Source organism: Passer domesticus, chromosome 3, assembly GCF_036417665.1.
Source record: "Passer domesticus isolate bPasDom1 chromosome 3, bPasDom1.hap1, whole genome shotgun sequence".
NCBI lineage: Eukaryota > Metazoa > Chordata > Aves > Passeriformes > Passeridae > Passer > Passer domesticus.
In genome coordinates, this window is record NC_087476.1 from 9,540,988 (window position 1) to 9,561,107 (window position 20,120).

At 36.3% G+C, this 20,120-nt stretch overlaps 1 protein-coding gene across 1 annotated transcript in view; it reads left to right on the plus strand.

Moving 5' to 3' along the window:
- The first annotated feature begins 7,515 nt into the window (after positions 1-7,515).
- The window catches only part of APOB (apolipoprotein B), a 36,103-nt gene continuing 23,498 nt past the window's right edge, over positions 7,516-20,120 (plus strand). Inside the window, 13 exon segments of the mRNA XM_064411804.1 lie at positions 7,516-7,664; positions 9,004-9,042; positions 11,663-11,778; positions 12,602-12,747; positions 13,767-13,920; positions 14,104-14,259; positions 15,185-15,309; positions 15,510-15,595; positions 16,320-16,539; positions 17,323-17,550; positions 17,721-17,838; positions 18,001-18,147; positions 19,580-19,791. Coding sequence (XP_064267874.1) covers positions 7,607-7,664; positions 9,004-9,042; positions 11,663-11,778; positions 12,602-12,747; positions 13,767-13,920; positions 14,104-14,259; positions 15,185-15,309; positions 15,510-15,595; positions 16,320-16,539; positions 17,323-17,550; positions 17,721-17,838; positions 18,001-18,147; positions 19,580-19,791 — 1,805 coding nt within the window. The 5' untranslated portion in view covers positions 7,516-7,606.

Consider the following 20,120-nt stretch of genomic DNA (forward strand, 5'->3'; position numbering starts at 1 on the left):
GAAAATCACAGATGATTTTCAAACCTGCAGACCCCAAAACAGAAGCTCCATACAGAATCCTGTTACAATGTCAGTCTAGCCCCTGGGACATCATCAAATGTTTAGGCAGGGCCAGCAAAGGGTAGCATGCTTATTTCCAGCACCATTCTTTCTGGAGTTAAAATATAACAGATTTTACTGAAAAAAAAATGTAGCAATATTGGAAATAATTTCAAACCAAATCTTTAGATTTGGAACCCCCTTGATTTAGTCAGAAGTCTGTATTAATCAATGTATGGAAGTGTGTATCTGTAGACAAGTGAGGGAACAATCATTCCACATGTAAGATGTTTGCAGTAGAACTTCTATTTGCTGTGTGAAAATAGAGACAAGTTACTATACTGAATAATATACTATTATATATTATAATAATACTATACTGAATAAATATACCTCTCTCATAATGATTTATATTCCATCAAGGTTATAATTCATCAAAACTGAACTTCCTTCGCAAACATATAACTCTTACTAATATGTCTTTTAGGAGACACATTTCCTTCTTCAGAAATACAATAACAAAAAAAAGTCTTATCCTAGTTAGAAGAATGATAATTTTTTTTTTTTAAATCCAGACTGGTAATAACTGAATCATAGAAACACAAAATCAAAGAATAAAATAAAATAGAATAGAATAAAATAATTTTTTAAAAAAAAATAATGAAGTGCACCAAATGCTTTACTTACAAAAATACATTAAAATATATTGCAAAAGTTTTAGGTTTGACAGCTTATTTTAGATGTCTTGTTCCTGTGATAGGGAAATATTTTTATGCACCACAATATTGTCCCATATATTGTCCCATACAAGTAAGGGTACAATTATTTCATGCAATAATATTACCTTGATATTAAAGTATATTAAAATATATTTAAAATATTGTTTTCATTCCTGTTAGTTGTATGCGAATCTAGGCTGGTATATTGAGTTTAGAAAGGAACTCAGAGGGTTAAAAGTCCTTTCTTCTCAGATGCCTTCTAAAAATGAAGAATTTTGGGTGTCATCAGTAGTTTGTGCTGTTTAATCAGTAAAATATTCAGGTGTATGGGTAAACTGAAGATATTTCAATGATGCAATCTATGTTTAGAGATAAAAGGCGGGGATTTTTTTGAAATCTCGGTGACTCTTGGCCTGTCCCAGAATTTAAAATCACAAGCACTACCATAATGTTTCTAATTTTGAAAACATTTATACCCAGGCAAGTAAGCTGAACCCAGTGTTTATTAAGGTTATATTATCAAAGGTGACCAGAAAGTAAAAAACCTTTGATGTCACTACCAATCAGATGCAGAACATGTCCCCCTTCTTTCTAACTTTTCAGAGCCTGCAGCCCAACAGGTGCAGTTCATCATCCAGGAATGAGAATTAAACCTGGTCAAAATGGAGATTAAAGTTCAGTCCCCACCTGACAGCCATATCTGCTGTCGTCACCCTTGCGGCTTCACGTGTTTTGTTTTCATTTCTGGTATCATGCAAAAGCACTGACTCATTTTTTTCCTTCCTTGTATTTCATCTGCCCCTTAGTAGAGGGAAAAATTATGTTATAGATACCTCTTTCTCCTCCTCAGATGAGACACTGGGTGTCACACCTATTTTCTTAGCAGTCATATGTGAATCCACAGAGACTTCCTTGTGGCCTTCGAGCACCTGGTGTGTCACAGGGGGCATCTTCTGCAGTATCCATTATCTAACATTAGCAGAAAGCTGATAGTGAGGGCTTCCTGTGCTCTGTAAGGCAAGTTATAGTCTGCTTGTGGTTTTATTCCCTATCACTAATATGGAGATGGATTTTTTTTTTTGCCTTCTCCAAGGAGAAGTGTCCTAAAAAGACTCAGGAATTATCTAGTAAGATTCCATATAATATTGTGTAGAAAGCTGTGTTGCACAATATCAATCAACTGAAAATGATGGATCAGCTCAGAGAGACTGAAAGCAACCTGTCAGTCTTTGGCTTTGAATGATTACTGAACAGCCCTCAAAAGCAGAAAGAAAAATTAACTGCTCAGAGTAATGGAAAAAATGAACTCCCAAAACAACTGGAAAATATTTAAACATTGCTCCTCAGTGTATTTACTGAGCAGTAGAAGCCAGCAAAAGGAAAAACAGCAAGGCACAATTACCATGAATGACAATTCTTACATTCAAAGCTTCCATTTAATTGAAGTGCAGAAGGCTATTTTGCTATAGTGTGATTATTTGAGGAACATTGTATTCTGTAGGAAATTGACATGTGAGAGATAAATATTTGAAAAGAAATAACAATAATCATTTTTTAAAACCCCAAAATGTAAATAAACTGTTTCTGTTTTGATTAATTCAGCTTATAAGTCTGGAAAAAAAATTCAGACTCTAAGAAGTGGCCAGATGCAGAGATGAGGAAAAGCATCATAGAAAGCACAGTGTGGTGTGAATTAATTTCGGGAAAGCAGTTGGAATTTTTCAGGCAAGGATGGCATCCTGTGTACATAAAAGCCTGTGGACACAGCATGAGCTCCAGCAGTATGAAAGTGATGGAGAGCTGAAACCATGGGAGAGATGAAGTAAAAAGGTGCACAGAGTTTCAAGTTGGAGCTCTCAAAAGCTATGGCTCACTGAACCACTTATGTCATGAATACAGTGTTCTGGCAGGGCAGGCAATACTGAAACATTGCAACCTGGACAGAAAGGATGACAAAATGCCACTGGTTCAATGGAAGTTACTAGAATAGCAGCATGTAATTTTACTACAGGAAATCCCCAGATTATCGTTCTTAGACTAAATGGATTATTTAGTCTTACCTTTTTTGCAGATGCACTGAACATCTGTACCAGAAACAGTATTATTAATACTAAAAGACACAGTACATGATCAGTCTTCCAGTGGTGAGCTAAAAAAATGGCATTTGAATAGAAAGAATGGACAAATAAGAAAGAAATGGGAAAAAAAATACCAGTTTAGAAATACATCAAGAACTTAATGATGTCACCTTGTTGATGAGAAAGAATAAATCAGATGTTTGCAACATCTTTGTAAGAATGTCTTGGGAAAATTCAAAACTGAATTTAGAGATCCAACCTACCACAGTTTTGAAAAGCAAATTTATTTGCCTAATAACAAAACAAAATGAAAGAACTGAGGAGGTTTAATACTTTGAGAGGAGAGTAGGAATAAAAGGTTCAAAGGATTCAGTACATCTTCTTGTTAGTGCTAAAAGAAGTCAGACCCTTTGCCCAAGAATATACTCAAAAGAACTAAATAAATATGTAAAAAGGAAACATTTTCCACTACCTACAAGGAGAGAAATTCTGGAGGAGATGGCTTATGCCAAATATTTTTCAACTCTTGATGCCTCAGCAGGCTTCTGGCAGCATTTCTTAGACAAACAGAGGGTTTGTTTGTGCACCTCCAACACCTCCTTTGGGAGACACAGTTTCCCCCAATTGCCACTGGGTTATAGTTAGCACCAGAGGTGTTTCACCAGAAAATACAACCATTTTTCTCTGATGAGGAACATGCTAAGACCTGAACAGATGACACTGTGAACTGGGAAACATGGTAGAAGGCTAAGACCAATGTTTCCGAAATAGCAGAAATGCTGGGCCTTGACCTGAGCGAGATAAAAATAAATGTGAACACCACATAGTGGGTATATTTCTTAGAAGAGAAAAAAAGAAAGAAGGAAGAAAATGGACAGACAAGAAGGAAGGAGAGAAAAAAGAAAAAGAGAAGAGAGAGGGACAGAAGGAAAGACAAAATAATTCTTTGGAATATAACTAGGAAGGAATATAAGGCATATAATTTAGTACTAACCATCACTGCTCCTATAAACTATTTTGTTTTCTTGCAAAAGTTATTGAATGAAAATTAGATATAAAACTTAATAAAGTGTTTCAATGAGTTAATTAAAGTCTTATCCTAAGACTGTGCAAAGACCTCTCCAAGAAGTACTGTCAAAACATCTGAGCAGTCTCCAGAGAGACAAAGAAACTCTCAGAATCACCAAGCAGACAAAACGACTACATTTATAATATATCATGCCATATATATGCACATACATAATAGATCCAAAATATTTTTTGCATATACACTATCGAATTTATAATTAAAGGTTAATGGAATTACTTTAATTATATCAGCATTAAGAAAATATTGTTGTATTGCCAAAAAAGGCACAACAAAAGTAGCTCCTCACTAGAAGACACAAGTGTAGGATGGAGTGAATTCAGATGAGTGATTTGATGCAGATTTCTCCTTGCAGTTGTGGAAAGAGGTGAAGTCTGAAGACAGAGTTTCATAAAATAAATTGTTCTTTTAAGGAACAAATCTAGATTCTGAAAGTCAGAAGAATTACAACTAAGAGCTTTCAAAAAATAAAGTGCTAATGCACAACATGGTTTAGAATCAAAATTTAAACCCAAATCAGCTTAATAGGCTCAGTTAAAGTTTGAATGCTAAATGTTTTTTTGTTCAATTCTATGCATTTAACAATTCCACAATTGCTAAGGCTTTCACAGCATGTAAGAGATTTTGTATATCCATAATATACACCCACAAATTATCTCTCTGTATAAAATTAATTCATCATATCAGAAGTATTGTCCTACTTCCTACATTTCCTAAGACCATTGATTCAGTCCGTAGGCAGTATGTCTGAGGAATGTACAAACAATGGGTTTGTGACCCAGAAGTATTGTAAAGAATAGGAGAGAAATAAAACCCAATGGATACAAGTGATGCGCAGTACAATTTCTCCCCACACAATGAACAATGCCCAGCCCATCCCTGAGCAGCTCCCAGCCAATCCCACCAGTTTATGCTCCAGCCACAAACTTGGTATGGAATTCCTTGGTATGGAATATCCCTTTGGCCAGTTTGGGACAGCTGTCCTGGCCACACTCCCTCACAGGCTCTTGTGAACCTCCTCACTGGCAGAGCAAGGGAAAATAAAAAGATCTTGACTTTGGTTAACACTACTTAGTAACAAGCAAACCTTCAGTGAGTTGTTAACATTATTCTCGTGCTAAATCCAAACTAGGGCACTGCAGCAGCTACTAAAGAAGAAAATTAACTCTATCCCAGCCAAAACCAGGACACTAGGTAATATAGCAGTATACAACTGTCAAGATTGGTGCATTCATTACCAGCATGCTTGTGGGCTGAGTCATAACTTCTGTAACCTTTTTATAGCCATGCAACATGATATGAATACAGTCAGGTTCAACTTCAGCCCAAATAACCACATGAAGGCAGTGAAGAGACAGAGGTAAAATAGGGAAATATCTAACTCTGAATGATGGGCACTCCAGAGCTCTGTTTATCTGCAGTGCTACAGTGAACAAGTAAATAGATTTTAGGAAATAGTCAAAGCCATTATGTTTGCATGAAAAAATGAATCAAATGCTGTGAACAAAATGCTGTTTTTGTGGAGTCTCTTTGGTACAATCTTACTATAAGAAAAAGTTATTTTTACACATCACAGCACATCTTAGGGCAGCTGTGGACACAAAAGTAAACAAAAAATATTACTTTTTGGAAGTAAAAAATTAAAATCTGTATTGATTTATTGTATCTGTGATTGATATAAGCCAAGGACAGAAAACGGAATGGTGAAATCAAAGAAATGCTTTCTTTCTGGTGTCTCCAACAGCAATGAATTCACAAAAGGAATTTTTGCAGGAAATGTCTATGAAATGGCATACTTTTGTTAATGTCATCAGACAAAATCCTGATTACAAGAAAGATGCCTTCCTTATTGGAGACTGCAGGCCATCATACATCAGTGGTTACCATTTGGCTGAGCTGATGTTAGGAGTTACATGATCTCAGTGCACCCTGGGAAATACAATCCAGCTATTAGGTCCAAGAGAGAAAGGGTATGAAGAAATATGAGACTTTAAAGATAAGTGCCATGATGTATGGTGAAATTGTAACATTGCAGTGTTATAGAAATTACTGCTTAGCTAAGCCAAAATTTGATTTTTGATTCAACAAGCTAAGGAAAAATATTTAAATATGTGAATGTCAAAACATTTCCATTTGATCAGATATATGAAAAATTAAATTTACTGAACAAAATGTTCTTAAATATTTCCATAGTCAATTTTTTTGCTGCAATTAGGTTTGATAAATATGAATACAGAAAGAATTCAAACTACTAGAATTTCTCATGACATAAACCCTGTCTTTTTTGCCAATACACATAACCCTAAAAAGGGGAATTTGTTTGCATTTAATCAAGTTTATTTTCTTCATAGTTTTATCTTCTTCATTAAGATAAAATTTATCATCTAGTTTTCATTTTTTGCTGTTATTAGCAAACAAGAATTTAATCTAAAAATAAGGAAACAAAATAATTATGCAGAGCTTTCTTTCAAAATAGGCACGACCTGTTTTACCTGAATATTGTAAGTCAAAGTAAAATATTTTTAAAAGGCATATGACAAATTCTGTTCCAAAGCAAAAAAAAAAAACTTTCAGTCTCCTGCCAGGAGTTGCACAATATTCTGATTTTGTTAAGTACTTATATTCTTGAGCTTCTCAACATCTGTATTAAAACACGATGCAATGATAATTTCTTCCATCTCTAATTTATGCATTGTAATCACTTATGTAGATGTGGTACATTTATTTGAACACATTGTTAGAGTCTCTAGCTGGGGGATTTGGCTCTTAAAACTCTGCTTAAGGGAAAGACCAGTGAACTGGAAGTGATTATCTCCAGCTCAGTCTTGTGCCTTCAGATAAGCCTGGGGGCAGCATGCCAGTTTTTGAGGGACCGTGCCCTTGATGTGCCGTCTCAGCAGAGGCCGGGCATGGGGACCCGCTTGTGTGGCAGCAAAGACACAGGAGTTGATGTGCTCCAAACAGTGGATGCACCTGAGAATCATCACATAGGAATCAGAGCTTCTCCCCTCAAAATGTGGCAGGACCTGAACACAACTCTAGTGCACCAACACCAACGCGCACAGCGTGGATATGGAGCAGCAGGAGCTGGAAGCCGTTGTGCAGCAGGGATTCTGTAGTGGCCGTCATGGGAAGATGGTGGGATGACTTGAATTACTGGACAGCCATAGTGGAGGGCTCTAAACTCTTCAGCAGGGGCAGGCAAGGTAGAAGAGGCGCTTGGATAGCCCTGTATTTTAAGAGTGTTGGGATTCGTCATGAAATCGGAGTTCACAAAACGATAGTTTTGGATTCTCAGAGGAGGAAGGATGGGGAGCTAGCAGGAGTGCTCTCTGAGCCATTGTCAATCATTTATGAGCAGTCCTGACTAACTGGAGAATCCCGAGTTTACTGGAGGTTAGCTCAATGATCTTGGAGGTTTTTTCCAACCTAAATGTTTCTGTGACTATCAGTAACCAAAGCAGGGCATGGTGTGGAGCGCAGTGAGGATCTGGGACTCTCACCTTTGGACCTTTGGCAATTTGCTCTGAGCTTTCTAAACTGTTTGACTCAGCTGCTTGCTACAGACTATATAAATGGAGATCCAAGTCAAAAGGCTCACTCTCCCTGAGGCAGCAGGGAAGACTTGAAGAGGGAAGAAAAAATAGATAAAGAAAGAGCAGCAAGAGGGACCGGGGCTCACCATGGGCCCTGTGCAGCTCTTGCTGCTCTCCCTGCTGCTCAGCAGTGGTGTTCTCACACGTAAGTATTCTCTTTTATGTCAGTGCTCTTTACTGCTTTATTTATGAGCCCATTAAAACAACAATATTGAAAAACATCAAAAGGACCAAGGCTTTTAGAATTAAAAAGGTTCAGTGTGGCAAATATGTAATTTCTTCCCTTCATGGGAATGGACAGTCATAGGAAGATCCCAGTGTAGAAAAGTCATGAATGTTGCCTGATGGCTTTTGAACAGATTTAAAGTATTTTGCAACTTGTAAGGCATTCACTGTTTTTCTGTAGCATTGTCTTTTTAAACCCTCATGGAGCTACTATAGCTTGGAGATATCATGCAGACTTGGCCCAGCTGTTGCTAACCTATTTTGCAGCAAATGTGAAGAGAGAGCAGTAAAGCAAATTGTATTTGGCAGGCAATTTAAATGCAATTTTGTTCTGAAGGGACACAGTCATCAGTAAAATAAGTAGGCCAGTAGAGGGGTCTTTTCCTAAGATCAGAAAAGACAACTGAGATCAATATGATGCTATGGGTTTTGAGATATCCTTGCTTCCCAATAAGTGGCTTTTTAGAATACAGCTCTGTAGTGTTACCTAAGGCTTCAAGGAGCTTAAGGAGAAAAGTGAGTCTAGAGGTAATTATGCAGGTCTGGTTTTATATGAAGATCTAATTAATCATATGGACATCTTTGTTGAATTAATATTCTGTTCCTGACTGACGTTACACAAATGTATTGCTATTACTTGTTTCTAATTGCTATTAATGATATTATTAATTTTATTTTAATAGCAATAGTAGTATTTCTGATGCTATTGTTACTGTGACTAATGTTACAGTCTATTTCTATGGGGTGGTCTACTTAGAATTTCCAGAATGAAAATGTGGAAAGTGTGCAGAGAACACTGTGAAAAGTGCTGACCTTCATGTGTGATATCCTAGAGAATGACATAGCACCCAATAAATGCAAGAAATTTAGTAGATTATGTTTAATTTAATTTAATTTAATTGTATTTTATTTAAATAGAATCATGTGGAACATATCTAAGACTGATTGGAGCAAATATTTCTTCTTAGCTTGAATAGGCTTACAACCAGTGTTCTTTTTGTCCAAAGAATAAACTCTCAATATTCAGAAAAGATTTATTGGCAGGGAATTTTTGTATTAACCTTCAAAGTTGTCCTATTTTAAACATACAAAAACCAGAGTATAGCCATTAATCCATTTTGAAGTATTTTTGTGTGGTCAAATAGACTATAATTTTAAAGTAAAATGTGTTATATGTACATTTAATCTGTCTTGTTTTACAAACCTTTTTGTAAACAGCATTTCCAATTTTTAATGTTGTTTGTTTGGGTTTTTTACAGAAGAAGAATCACCTGAAAGTGCAAATCCAGGATGTTCAAGTAAGTGATTTTTTGCATTTCCTTTTGTTATCTTATGTCACTATTTTAACTGAAAACATCTTTCAAAGCCTGAGTTTTCCTAATATTTTCTTCTGAAATAATTAAAATGAAAGTGATGGCAATATTCTTAAGTACTTCTTGCCATTTATTTTAAGTATTCAATTATCCATTAGGTCTGGTTCAAATAATTTAAAAACTTTCCTAAGATTGGACAAGCTGAGGTTAATTTTCTGAACTTTCTTAAAGTTCTCATTAAGAAACTATTTTCCATTGGGTTTGTGGGTTTGTTGTTCGGTTGGGTTTTTTTTTTATTTATTTCTTAATTGTCAGATGCAAATTCCTTAATCTAGAAATCCCTGGTTACTAAATGTGAAGCTATAACATTGAGGTTAAGTACACTACACCTCAGTGTGGACTGAATCTCACATTTTATTTACCCTTCACAGCTGCTGCTAAGCCCACATAATTGCACTTAGATTTCTAACTAAATACCTGTAGAATAAATCATCAACTCTGTCAGCAAGGACAGCAATTTCTTTAAACAAGCCAAGAGTCAGGAAATGCTGACTTTATGCACTATCTTTGTCATGAACTCTGACTGGTGCTGACTGCTCGGTTAGATACATAATGTTCCACCACAGGGTCAAAGTACCGAATGAGTTAGTTTGTTCTTAGTCTTCAGGGGCTTTTTTTTTTTTTCCTTTGTTGGGTGCTTTAGCACCACCTCCAGGCAATTTGGTTTACTTCAGGTGGCTGAACCACCTCAGAGACTGCTGGGCTACATTGCCAATTTCTTGTTTGTTTTTGAGACAGTTACTTATTTATTGTGTGTATTTCTAAGCTTATCATTTCTCTATTCCTTTTTCATTGGTTTCTGTTTAAAAGCAGGATATGAAGCAATAATTTCCACTCTAGAAATGCAGATACTGGTGTTGCAAATTTTTCTGAGTACAGTCAGAGACGAGGATAGCCAAAAGTGACTGGATTAGTGATGAATCTTTTAATGGTAGCAAATTCTAGGGTTAAATAGATAATTTAATTAAGTTTCAAATGTTTTTAAGATGCTGATTACCATATGATTGTTAGTTATTATTGCAATAATTCTGTTTAGCAATTACATGAAAATAATCTCAGCTAAAGTATGTAAAGCTTATAAAAGTGATAGTGCAGTAAGGGAATGAGATTTATGGTACTAATTTGTTGTCCTCCCTGTGTATGAAATGGTGTGGCATAAAGGGCAATGTTAGCATTACCATTGGCTTCTGATGTGACAAAGATTTGATAAAAGAAGATTAAGCTACATTCATGCAGGCACAGGCCGGCAAAGTCATGCAGATTTGATGGTGGGTATTTCGGTTTACGCCAGCATTACCTATCTTTGGTTTTTCTATAAAAGTAGATCAGGACTGCACATGGTCAGGCAGTCACAAATAACCACAGAGGAGCAATTTAGGAAATTGCCTTTCATTCAGGATCACAACAGAATCAGTTCCAGTGAGTTGCTCAGTCTAAACCAGAGGAACGGTAATTTCTGCTTCAGATTGATCTAGACTGCTCAAACACAGACACTTCAAGTGCCTAATTATCATCTTTAGTTTCAAACAATGCCTGCAGTTTTAGTGGGAGTGAATTATGAATGAGGATATTGTTTTGGTTCTATTACTCAATCCAGACACCAAAGGAATATCTTATATTTCTGTATTTGACATAGAGACTATTTTTTTCTTTATATTTCTATTAGCACTTTCATTCGTGTTTGCAGGGTTTAAAATTACAGAGAATTGGGTTTGAGGGCAACAGGTAGAGTTTAAATACAGGTGGAATCTATTCTTTTGAGAAAGCCTATTAGGTTTTTGATAGAAAGAGAAACACCTCTGGAGATACTCCCTCCTGCGATAGTTCTAATCATAATTTAGTACTTTTCCCTTGTTCTGGATGTTCTCCAATTAACTGAAGCTTATGTCCATTAAAAATAATCTACCCTAGTAAAATGTTCTGATCTAATAAGTGAATTAGAGTAAATAATATTTCAGAGAGTGTGACGCAGAAAGATCATCCATAAATTCAGGTGAAATTGTATTGAGGAATGGTAGTTTTGGTGTGTTGCCTATTTCTACGGTTTTTTGCTTTCAGTCTCAGTCATGTGACTGGTAAAGCACCTTGTATTTGCATTATGATGGAAAAATCTGAGCTGAAAGGAGTATTTTTATTACCAATTTGAAAATTACAATTTGATTGGTTCAATTTAGAATCCATAGGGTAGGTTTAAATCAGTTTCACACTTCAAGTTTTCTCCTGTCTTTCTCATTTGCTTTTTGGGCATGATTTGAAGGACAGGTGGGGTCACAGTGTCAAATCCCATCGGAGCAGTGGACCCCAAAACATATGCTGCTCCCAGAAGTTTTGTCCTATGCTTCAGAAAGTATCCAACTGACGTGAAGTCATCACTTCTCTGTCTGAAAGATATTCTGTAAAAGGAAATAGTGGAAGCATGAGTCTTCAGTCTTCCTTTTTCTGACGTTCATTTTGTTTACACAACACTAAGCACACCATGTACGGAATACATATGCATACATATTCTAGTCAGGTCATAAAACCACTCTCATTTTCCCAATTGCAGAGGATGCAACCAGATTTAAACCCCTCAGAAAATATGTTTACTCATATGAAGCAGAGACATCAAGTGGGATCACAGGAACAACAGAGTCTCGAAGCGGTTCAAAGATCACTTGCAAGGTAGGCAAAGAGGAGTAAATACACTCAGCTGGGGACTGTGTACTTAACAGCATGGGAACTGGCAGCTGGGGACCATCCTTCAATGATTTTCCAAAAAAGATCATCGTTTTGAAGGGCACATATTGAAGATCATGAAGACTAAGCCCCGCCCTGTTCTGGACAGAGGCACTGAGGATGGCAGAAGTCCTTCACATCTCTGTGCTTGTGCATTTCAATACCTGGCTGTACTTTTACATGAGAAAGGGGCAAGACCTGGTACTTCAGTTTTCCTTAGCTCCAAAGCTTGGTCTACCAATGCCCATGAAACACTCTAGAAATTGAATTAAAATAACTCATTAATACCATGAAGATCACATGAGAACCTGCTGATGGAAAGAGTCCCATAGGCCATTTAACTACCCGATGTCACCTTATCTTGCCCAAAACTTTCTCAACATCATGTTGGTTTTAAGGGGTTTTTTTTCCTAAAATTAAGTAACTCTGAAAAATATTTTTATTTAGCACATACTGTTCTGATAGAGTCTAAACACATTGATCAGGGTAATGACTCAAGTTTTCATACAGTTCTAATACTCAAAATTCTGAGAAACTAAGTTGCTTACTTAGTATGATCCCTAATATTAGCCAGGCAAATACTTGCCCTCTTATCTCCTCCATGGAGTTACCTTAAGCCCTTTAGAGCACTTTGGAGTCTTTCCCAACAGCTGGTAGCAGGCTGATCCTGACACTTTACAAAACCCAAGGAATTTACAAAGCAGTAGCAGGGTGATCCTGGAAATGTGATAATGCTAAAAAAAATAATGTATAATATTTGTTTTTTCAGGTTGAGCTGGAGGTACCCCAGCTATGCCGATTCATCCTGAGGACAATGCATTGCTCCCTGAGGGAGACATTTGGTGTAGACACCGAGGGAAAGGCTATTCTGAAAAAGTCCAAGAACTCTGAGGACTTTGCAAGTGCCATGTCAAAGTAAGCAATGTTAATTGTCATCAATACTTGAGACCTTGGCATGGAACAGGCTGCAGTGTAAACAGTCCACCCTGGTTATGTTGTTCTAGGAATGGAACACATTTCATGATAACATGGTAGATTTGTGAGCTGGTTCCACAGCATAACTATGCCTGATACACTTAAGAGTTAACATAGTTCTCAATTGCCAGTAGGGAAGGGAGTTTTACATACAACATTTTCACCTGGAATGGTTTCTTCATTTCTGTCATCCATAGAAGTTGTTGGGTAGTGCCTCAAAAGATTATTGCAAGTGTAATTATTATTCCTTCTTGTAAGCACATTCTCAAATGGCTGCACTCAGCTGGTTTAAGATAATTTTCCTTTGCTAACAGACTGTGCAATAGAAAGGCATTTGAGACTGAAATCCAGATTTCCAATCCCAATCTCTAACAGCCTGTTTAGCTAGTCTTTTCCCTACATATTTGCTTTTGTAAGTAATTTCTTCTACTCCCTCCACCCATCTATACTCTAGTGCTTGTCAGTGCACATTTTAGTTATTCACCTTCATGCTTCTTTCAGTGCCTCAGTAGTCATCTCTTCTCACTAGCTTTAGATCTCAAACCAATTAGAGACAGTGTTAAAATATGTTTTACAGAAAACAGTCAAGGTTTTCTTTAAAGACTCAGACTAGTAGTGAATCCTTCCCATCATTTTGTAGTTTATTGCAGTAGTTAATAATTGTCTCATTCTAAAAATTTATCTCATCTCTGAATTTATGCAATTCCAACTTTCAGCCATTGCTCTTGGTATTTGCTTGCCCTTAGATGACGTAATCTGGTGAAATCAAAATGTCCTTGGTTAGAATTTTGCTGCTTTAATAGTAGTACTTTCTGTTAGTAACAGCAGTGAATAGTAAATAATGATAGACCAAGATAAACATGATGCTTTATCTCTAGCCCAGTAGGTTATTGATAACATGTTCTTCACTGTGTGGCTTTAATATGACTTCATACTAATGTTGTTTTTCTGGGGGGCAGGAATGAGCTAAAATTCAGCATTCAGGATGGAACAAAAGTCAAGCTGTATCCAGAGGAGGATGAGCCTGTGAATGTACTGAATCTCAAGAGAGGTATCATCTCAGCTCTCCTTGTGCCAACAGAAACAGTGGAAAACATAAAAACAATTCCAATGGTAGGTATTTTGAAAGCATTCACTTTATTGTTTTAGCCAATGGAAAAAAGCTCACCTAGACAGTTATTCCTTAACATCATTTGCAAAAGGCCTGGACATACAGATCAGAAAGGGTGCCTTTCAGGTAGATCAGAAAATGTCTGACAGCATGAGCAAAGGCACTGACTTCTTTCTTCTTTCCAGGATACTGTGTATGGAAAGTGTGACAGTGAAGTTGAATTCAAATCCAGAAAAGGGAATGTTGCAGAAGATATTTCAATTACCAGGTACCTGAAAGGCTGTGACAAATTCAGTCCCATCAGAGATCATGTCAGCCCCATTGCCATTGTAAAAGGACTAGTAAGTATGCCATTAAAAATTATATAAGTAACATTTTTCACACCTGCACTTAAAATTATAAATATCACTACCATGACTACTTTTATATTTATTTTTTGAAAACATATTTTTACTGCACCCTTCCATTAGATCAGACTGGCAGTATTGTTGGCTGTCAATAGAGAAAAACAAAGAGTGTAATTACCTTCTTTCATGTTGATCTCTATTTTAAGGAGAGCTTTTCATATCTGGAGTTAGTACTATTGATTATTCAATAATCTATCAGAGCATAGCCAAATTGGGTCATGATTTTCAAAATTCTAATTTTATCCAAAACTCTAAAGTGTCTATAAGGTTCAGGAGGATAGGGCTCTAGATGCCCTGAAGTAAGTGGTTTGACAAAATGTTCAGTCTACCCGTTAGTCCACAATGATCAGATGCAGTTGCTTGCATGAATATTGTCAGATTGCTTTCTGATTTCATGGCATCTGTGGTTTTGGGTGTTTTAACTAAAAAAAAAAAAAGGTTGCATATAATGTGGAAAACACATTTTATAATTTCTGACACTTCTACAGTTTTTTTGTAGAAATCTTTAACAGTTGTGTCATGAGACTGAACATCAGAGTTGTTACAAGGGGACTGAACTATTCCAAAAATACAAATTGTTTTCATGAAGGAGCCTTTGTAGGCAGCAGGGGATCAATCATGAACTACTAACCCAAGCACCTCAATAAGGCCTGAGGGAACATTTCAGTGGGATTTCTGGACTTAAGTCCAAAGATTGTTACTGGCACAATTTTGTCTTTGTGTAAGAATGATTCCAGTTGTGCATCTCCATTTCCAACATGTAACTGTTAATCTTACAGTAAAACTGTGTCAGCCTTTAAAACTATGATTGTTTCCTATTCTACTCAGTAGGCTGACTGCCAAACTATTTATTTTACAGAACACCCCGTTATCTGCCCTCCTGAAGAGCACTCAGTTCTGTCATTACAATATTGATGCAAAGAAAAGGCACATAAGAGATGTTGTCTGCAGTGAAAAACACCTGTTTCTGCCTTCCTCATACAAGTAGGTTGCTCACTATTTATTATTCGCCTATATTTATAAATCTCCATTTTAAATGGTGATGTATCACATTCTGCCCTGACTACATCCCTAAATGGACATTTTGTTTTTAAGAAGACAGGAGACCTGTCAAGACCTTGTAAAAGCACTTGGACTTAACTAAAGCACTTAACTAAAGACAAAAATTTGTCTTTCTTTCCTAGAAAACGCTATGGTGTCATGACAGAGGTCAACCAGACTCTGAAGCTTGAAGATACCCCAAAGATCACTAACAAAAATTTTGATGGAGGTATGGCTGCAGTTCTCAATATTATAAATACAGAGACAAAATACAAATACATGGACAATTTTTTTCATTAAAGTAATTAAAGATGAGGGGACCAAATAAACTCATCATTTTAAATGAAATTTTATCAACTTAGTAAGGAAAAGTTAAGTATAAAATGGAAAAACCCAAGAAGTTTAAAAAAAACCCTAATTTTAAATAATTGTGTTTTCATTTTAAAATTCTTCTCTAAAAATTAAAAATGTATCATTTGCTTGAAAAGTAATTTTAATCTTATTGGAAATTAGTTTAATGAACCCTTTTCAGCTACCCATAATTTCTTAAGCATCTTTTAGCTTCAATTGCAAATGTAAACAATCCATTATTACCATATATTTTGTTCTGAAACATACTTTTCTGACCTGCAGCTGTTAATCCCAGTCATAAAATATTTCTTATAACATATATTTATTAATAGTTAAAAAAGCAAAATGTGCTAATATGAGAAGTATTAAGGAATACTCTTCACGAAAATATAAAAGAATGTGTACAAATATTCAACTTTTGGGACAATAATATTAAATTCCACAGCATTATTTTTATAAACTGCTCAGCTGTTGAACGTCAACAGTTATCATATTAAATAATGTACAGACTTTGTATTTATCCTGAATGTATGATAGAAGATAAAAATTAACACAGCTCCCTTATAAAGACATAAAGAATGCATTTTTTTTCCAATTTCTAGATGCACTGGAAGAGAAGGGACTTGCACTGGAAAGTACAGATGCCAAACTGCCCAGGCAGGGTGATGCTGTTCTGAAAACCCTGCAGGAAATGCAGAAACTTGCAACCTCCCAGGAGAACCAGCAGAGAGCAAGACTCTTTTACAGATTTGTTTCTGGGCTGAGAAGTTTACACAACAGCACTCTTGGCTCTTTTGTGCCAAAGATGATGGAAACCTCAAGGTGTGTTTCAGCAGTTCACAGTGCAAGAACACCACACATCAACGCCTGGCAAAACCATGCTATGGTTGATGATTTTCTGCAAATAGTTTTAAATTAGAAGCGTACTGAATGTAATGAGTGTCTTTCAGACAGATAAGTGCTCTGAGAGCTATACAGAGAGGGAAATAAGGAAGGGAGCATCAAGACAACTGTGTGTGCCTGACACAATCCTTTGGATGCGTTTTTATAGCCAAATATCTTTCATGCAGCTTTGCTCAAGGACAATGGCTGTAATTCCAAATCCCCAAGTGTGACTTACAGCAAAGAACACAGTTTTGAGTGTGAGACTTTGGCAGACATGGAAGAGTGCTAGTTTGGTCTGACCCTGCCCTTCACTCCACACCCTTACTCTTTTGTCCGAGCTGGACTTGAGCCAGGTTACATATCCTTTATGTCCTCCACCTGTAAAGGAACTAGAGCCTCAGTCTGGGTCAATATGTTAGATGATAATACTTAAAGTTGTGGAAAAGTCTGTTGTGAAGGAAAAAAAAAAGATACGTCCATGTAATGATCATATTATTAATACATGTTCTAATTTAATTGGGTCATTAGTATAACATGTAAAACCAAGAAGTTTATTTTTGGTAAGAATTTGCATAATTTGCTTCTAGACAAACATAAGATTACATCACTTATATTAAAACACCGTAATAAACCTGCCATACGTTTGTTTCAAACAATCAACATGCAGTGATAACTGCAAACAGGGAATTAATTAATAAAAGTCATCTCTTCTCCTTTCAGCTCCATCACTGTCCAAGCCCTGGCCCAGTGTGGGACTCCAGAGTGCTACAGTGCAATCCTTCAGATCCTGAGAACTGGAAATGTGAATCCACTTGTGGCAGACCTGGTCACATACACCCTGGGACTGTTGCCTTCTCCAACTCCACAAAGAATACGGGAAATTCTTAACATGGCCCAGTATCAGCCAAGCAGAGCTTCCTTTTATGGCTTGAGTCATTCTGTTACTAAGTAAGTAATGACAGCATGCAATTGTACAAAATTACAGTGCTTTGAGTAAACCCTAAGAGTGTTCACTTTTGGAGGATATTTTTATTTTTACGTATTTGCTCTTTAGGAATAAAATATAGACATTTCCCAATTTCCTCTTGTGTTTCTGATGTATTTATCTATTTCTTTAGGTTCTACAATGAGAAGAAGATTGTGACAGAAGAAATAGCAGATGTTGCAGACTTCATGGTATCACTGCTTGGCACTGATTGCTCTGGGGAAGATGAACTCACATACCTCACACTTCGGGTATTTTTATTTCCTTATTTCCTTATGCAGGCTATTATAATAATGCTAATATTATATTGTATTATATGTTATTATATTATATTATATTATCACATATATTATTCTATTTCTCTTAGTGCAGAGGAAGGTTTTATCATCTTTCTGTGTTTTCCTCACTGCCAGGCTATTGGAAACATGGGTGCAGTAATGGAGAAAGCTAAACCCAGTGTGAAATCTTCTCTGAAGACATGTATCAGAAATGAAGCTACATCACTTTCAGTTCAGAAAGCAGCCATCCAGGCATTCAGGAAAATGACAATTACTGAAGAGGTAAATTGGTGCAAGATCCAGGATAAGCTGTTCTCAGTTCACCTTGACTGTTCACAGGAGTTACTGAATATGCAAAGCTATTCCCATTGTTTCAGTTCTGCTATCTCCCTTTTAGCTGGCTCCAGCTTTTCAGAACCCCTTTAGTAAGTTTTCATACACCTAGCTGGGAAACCTCCTGACTTAGTGGGTGTTGTTCTTTTGAGATGCAGTTTCTCTGTACAGTTAGTCTCGGTTTAAATGGGAAGATCAAGTCTATTCCTTTTAGTGTCTTCAGTGGAGTTCTGCTTGTTTAAAGGTGGTGTTAACTAATTAATTACCCCAGACATAAATATATTTAGCTAAGAAAAAAGTCATGTCCCTGTTTTATATTGGTGGTTTTTTGTCATTGTTAACAGTACTGGGTAGATGTGTGTTTACAACGCAGTGACATTACAGCATCCCTGACAGAATAGATATCATTATACAGAGCATTTCTGCTCAGCATGGTGAGATGGTTTCAGATATGCTCCTTTTTCCAGACAAGGCTTAAAAGGTCTGGGAGACTGGAAACACCTGAAACTCATATCCTCATATTCAGTTTAATACATTTAATTTTTTAATTATTACTCCATTTTAAACAATGTTTTTAATTTTCCTGTAGCAGTAGATTTTGAGCATCTTCTTTTCCTAAATTGAATTATCTTTTTTTTCCAAATTTTGACAATTTGTCTGCACATATGATTGCCAATGATCAAAAATCGGAATTCTTAAGTAAAAGTGTAACCTGTATGTACAAGATAAAAAATAAATTAAAGATTTTAAAAAAAGGCAAACAAAAAATAGAGGGGAAAAATAAATTTAAAATATGAGAAAACAAAGGATAAGAGAGACTATTTACAAGACCATTTATTGACAAGACAAGAGGGAATGGGTTCAAATTAAAAGAGAATAGTTTTAGATTAGATATTAGAAATAGATTCTTTACTGTGGGGGTGGTGAGTCACTGGCTCAGAGCAGCTGTGGATGCCCCATCTCTGGAAGTGTCCAAGGCCAGGCTGGATCAGGCTTTGAGCAGCCTGGTCCAGTGAAAGGTTTCCCTGCCCATGGCAGAGGAACTGGAACTAGATGGTTTTCAAAGGTGCCTTCCAATAGAAATGATTCTGTGATCCTCTGATTCTATGAAAATCACTTTTAATAAAGCCATAACTTCTATAATATTTTCTAGCAAAATAAAGTTTAACAAAATAGCTTCAAAGAAACTGTGGTGATAGACTGTAGAAATAAAGTACAAAAATAGGTATGCAGTCACTAAAGACTTGGACTCAGTGATCCTTATGAGTTCCTTCCAATTAAGAATATTCTGTGATTATTTCACCCTATATATTCCCAAAAGGCTTTAGCAATATCATCCATGAGCCAGTTCATTGATGCAAATCTTTCTCTATCTGTGTAGGACCGTTCAGCCCTTCTCAAAGCTTTCCAAGAACTGGATGCACCCACAGAGAAACGTCTGGCGTCCTATCTCCTAGTGATGAAAAATCCCTCTCCAAGTGATCTTGCAAAGATTTTGAGAGTCCTCACAAAGGAGAAGAGTGAGCAGGTGAAAAGCTTTGTTGCCTCACACATTGCCAACATCCTGGACTCTGAAGAACTGGGCATTGAAGAGTAAGTGAAATTTAGGTGCATATTGGTCTCATTGGGAGAAAAAAAGTTTTTACCATAGTTGCAGTAGTAGTTCACTAGCAGTGGAGTTTTTGACTGGTTTTTCTGTTTATTTGTACAAGCACATCAGCTGAGTAAATTGGCTTTGTGAGGACAGTGCCATATTATAGTCTTTTCATTAAGTCTTATGTTTACTGTTAAATATGTGCAGAGACCTATCCATTAGCAATCAGCACAGCTGTATGAATGTCTGCAAAGCCATAAAAAAATCCCTTAACTAAGACTAAATAAGTGTTTGGAATATATACTAATCATATTTTAATTGCTATCTT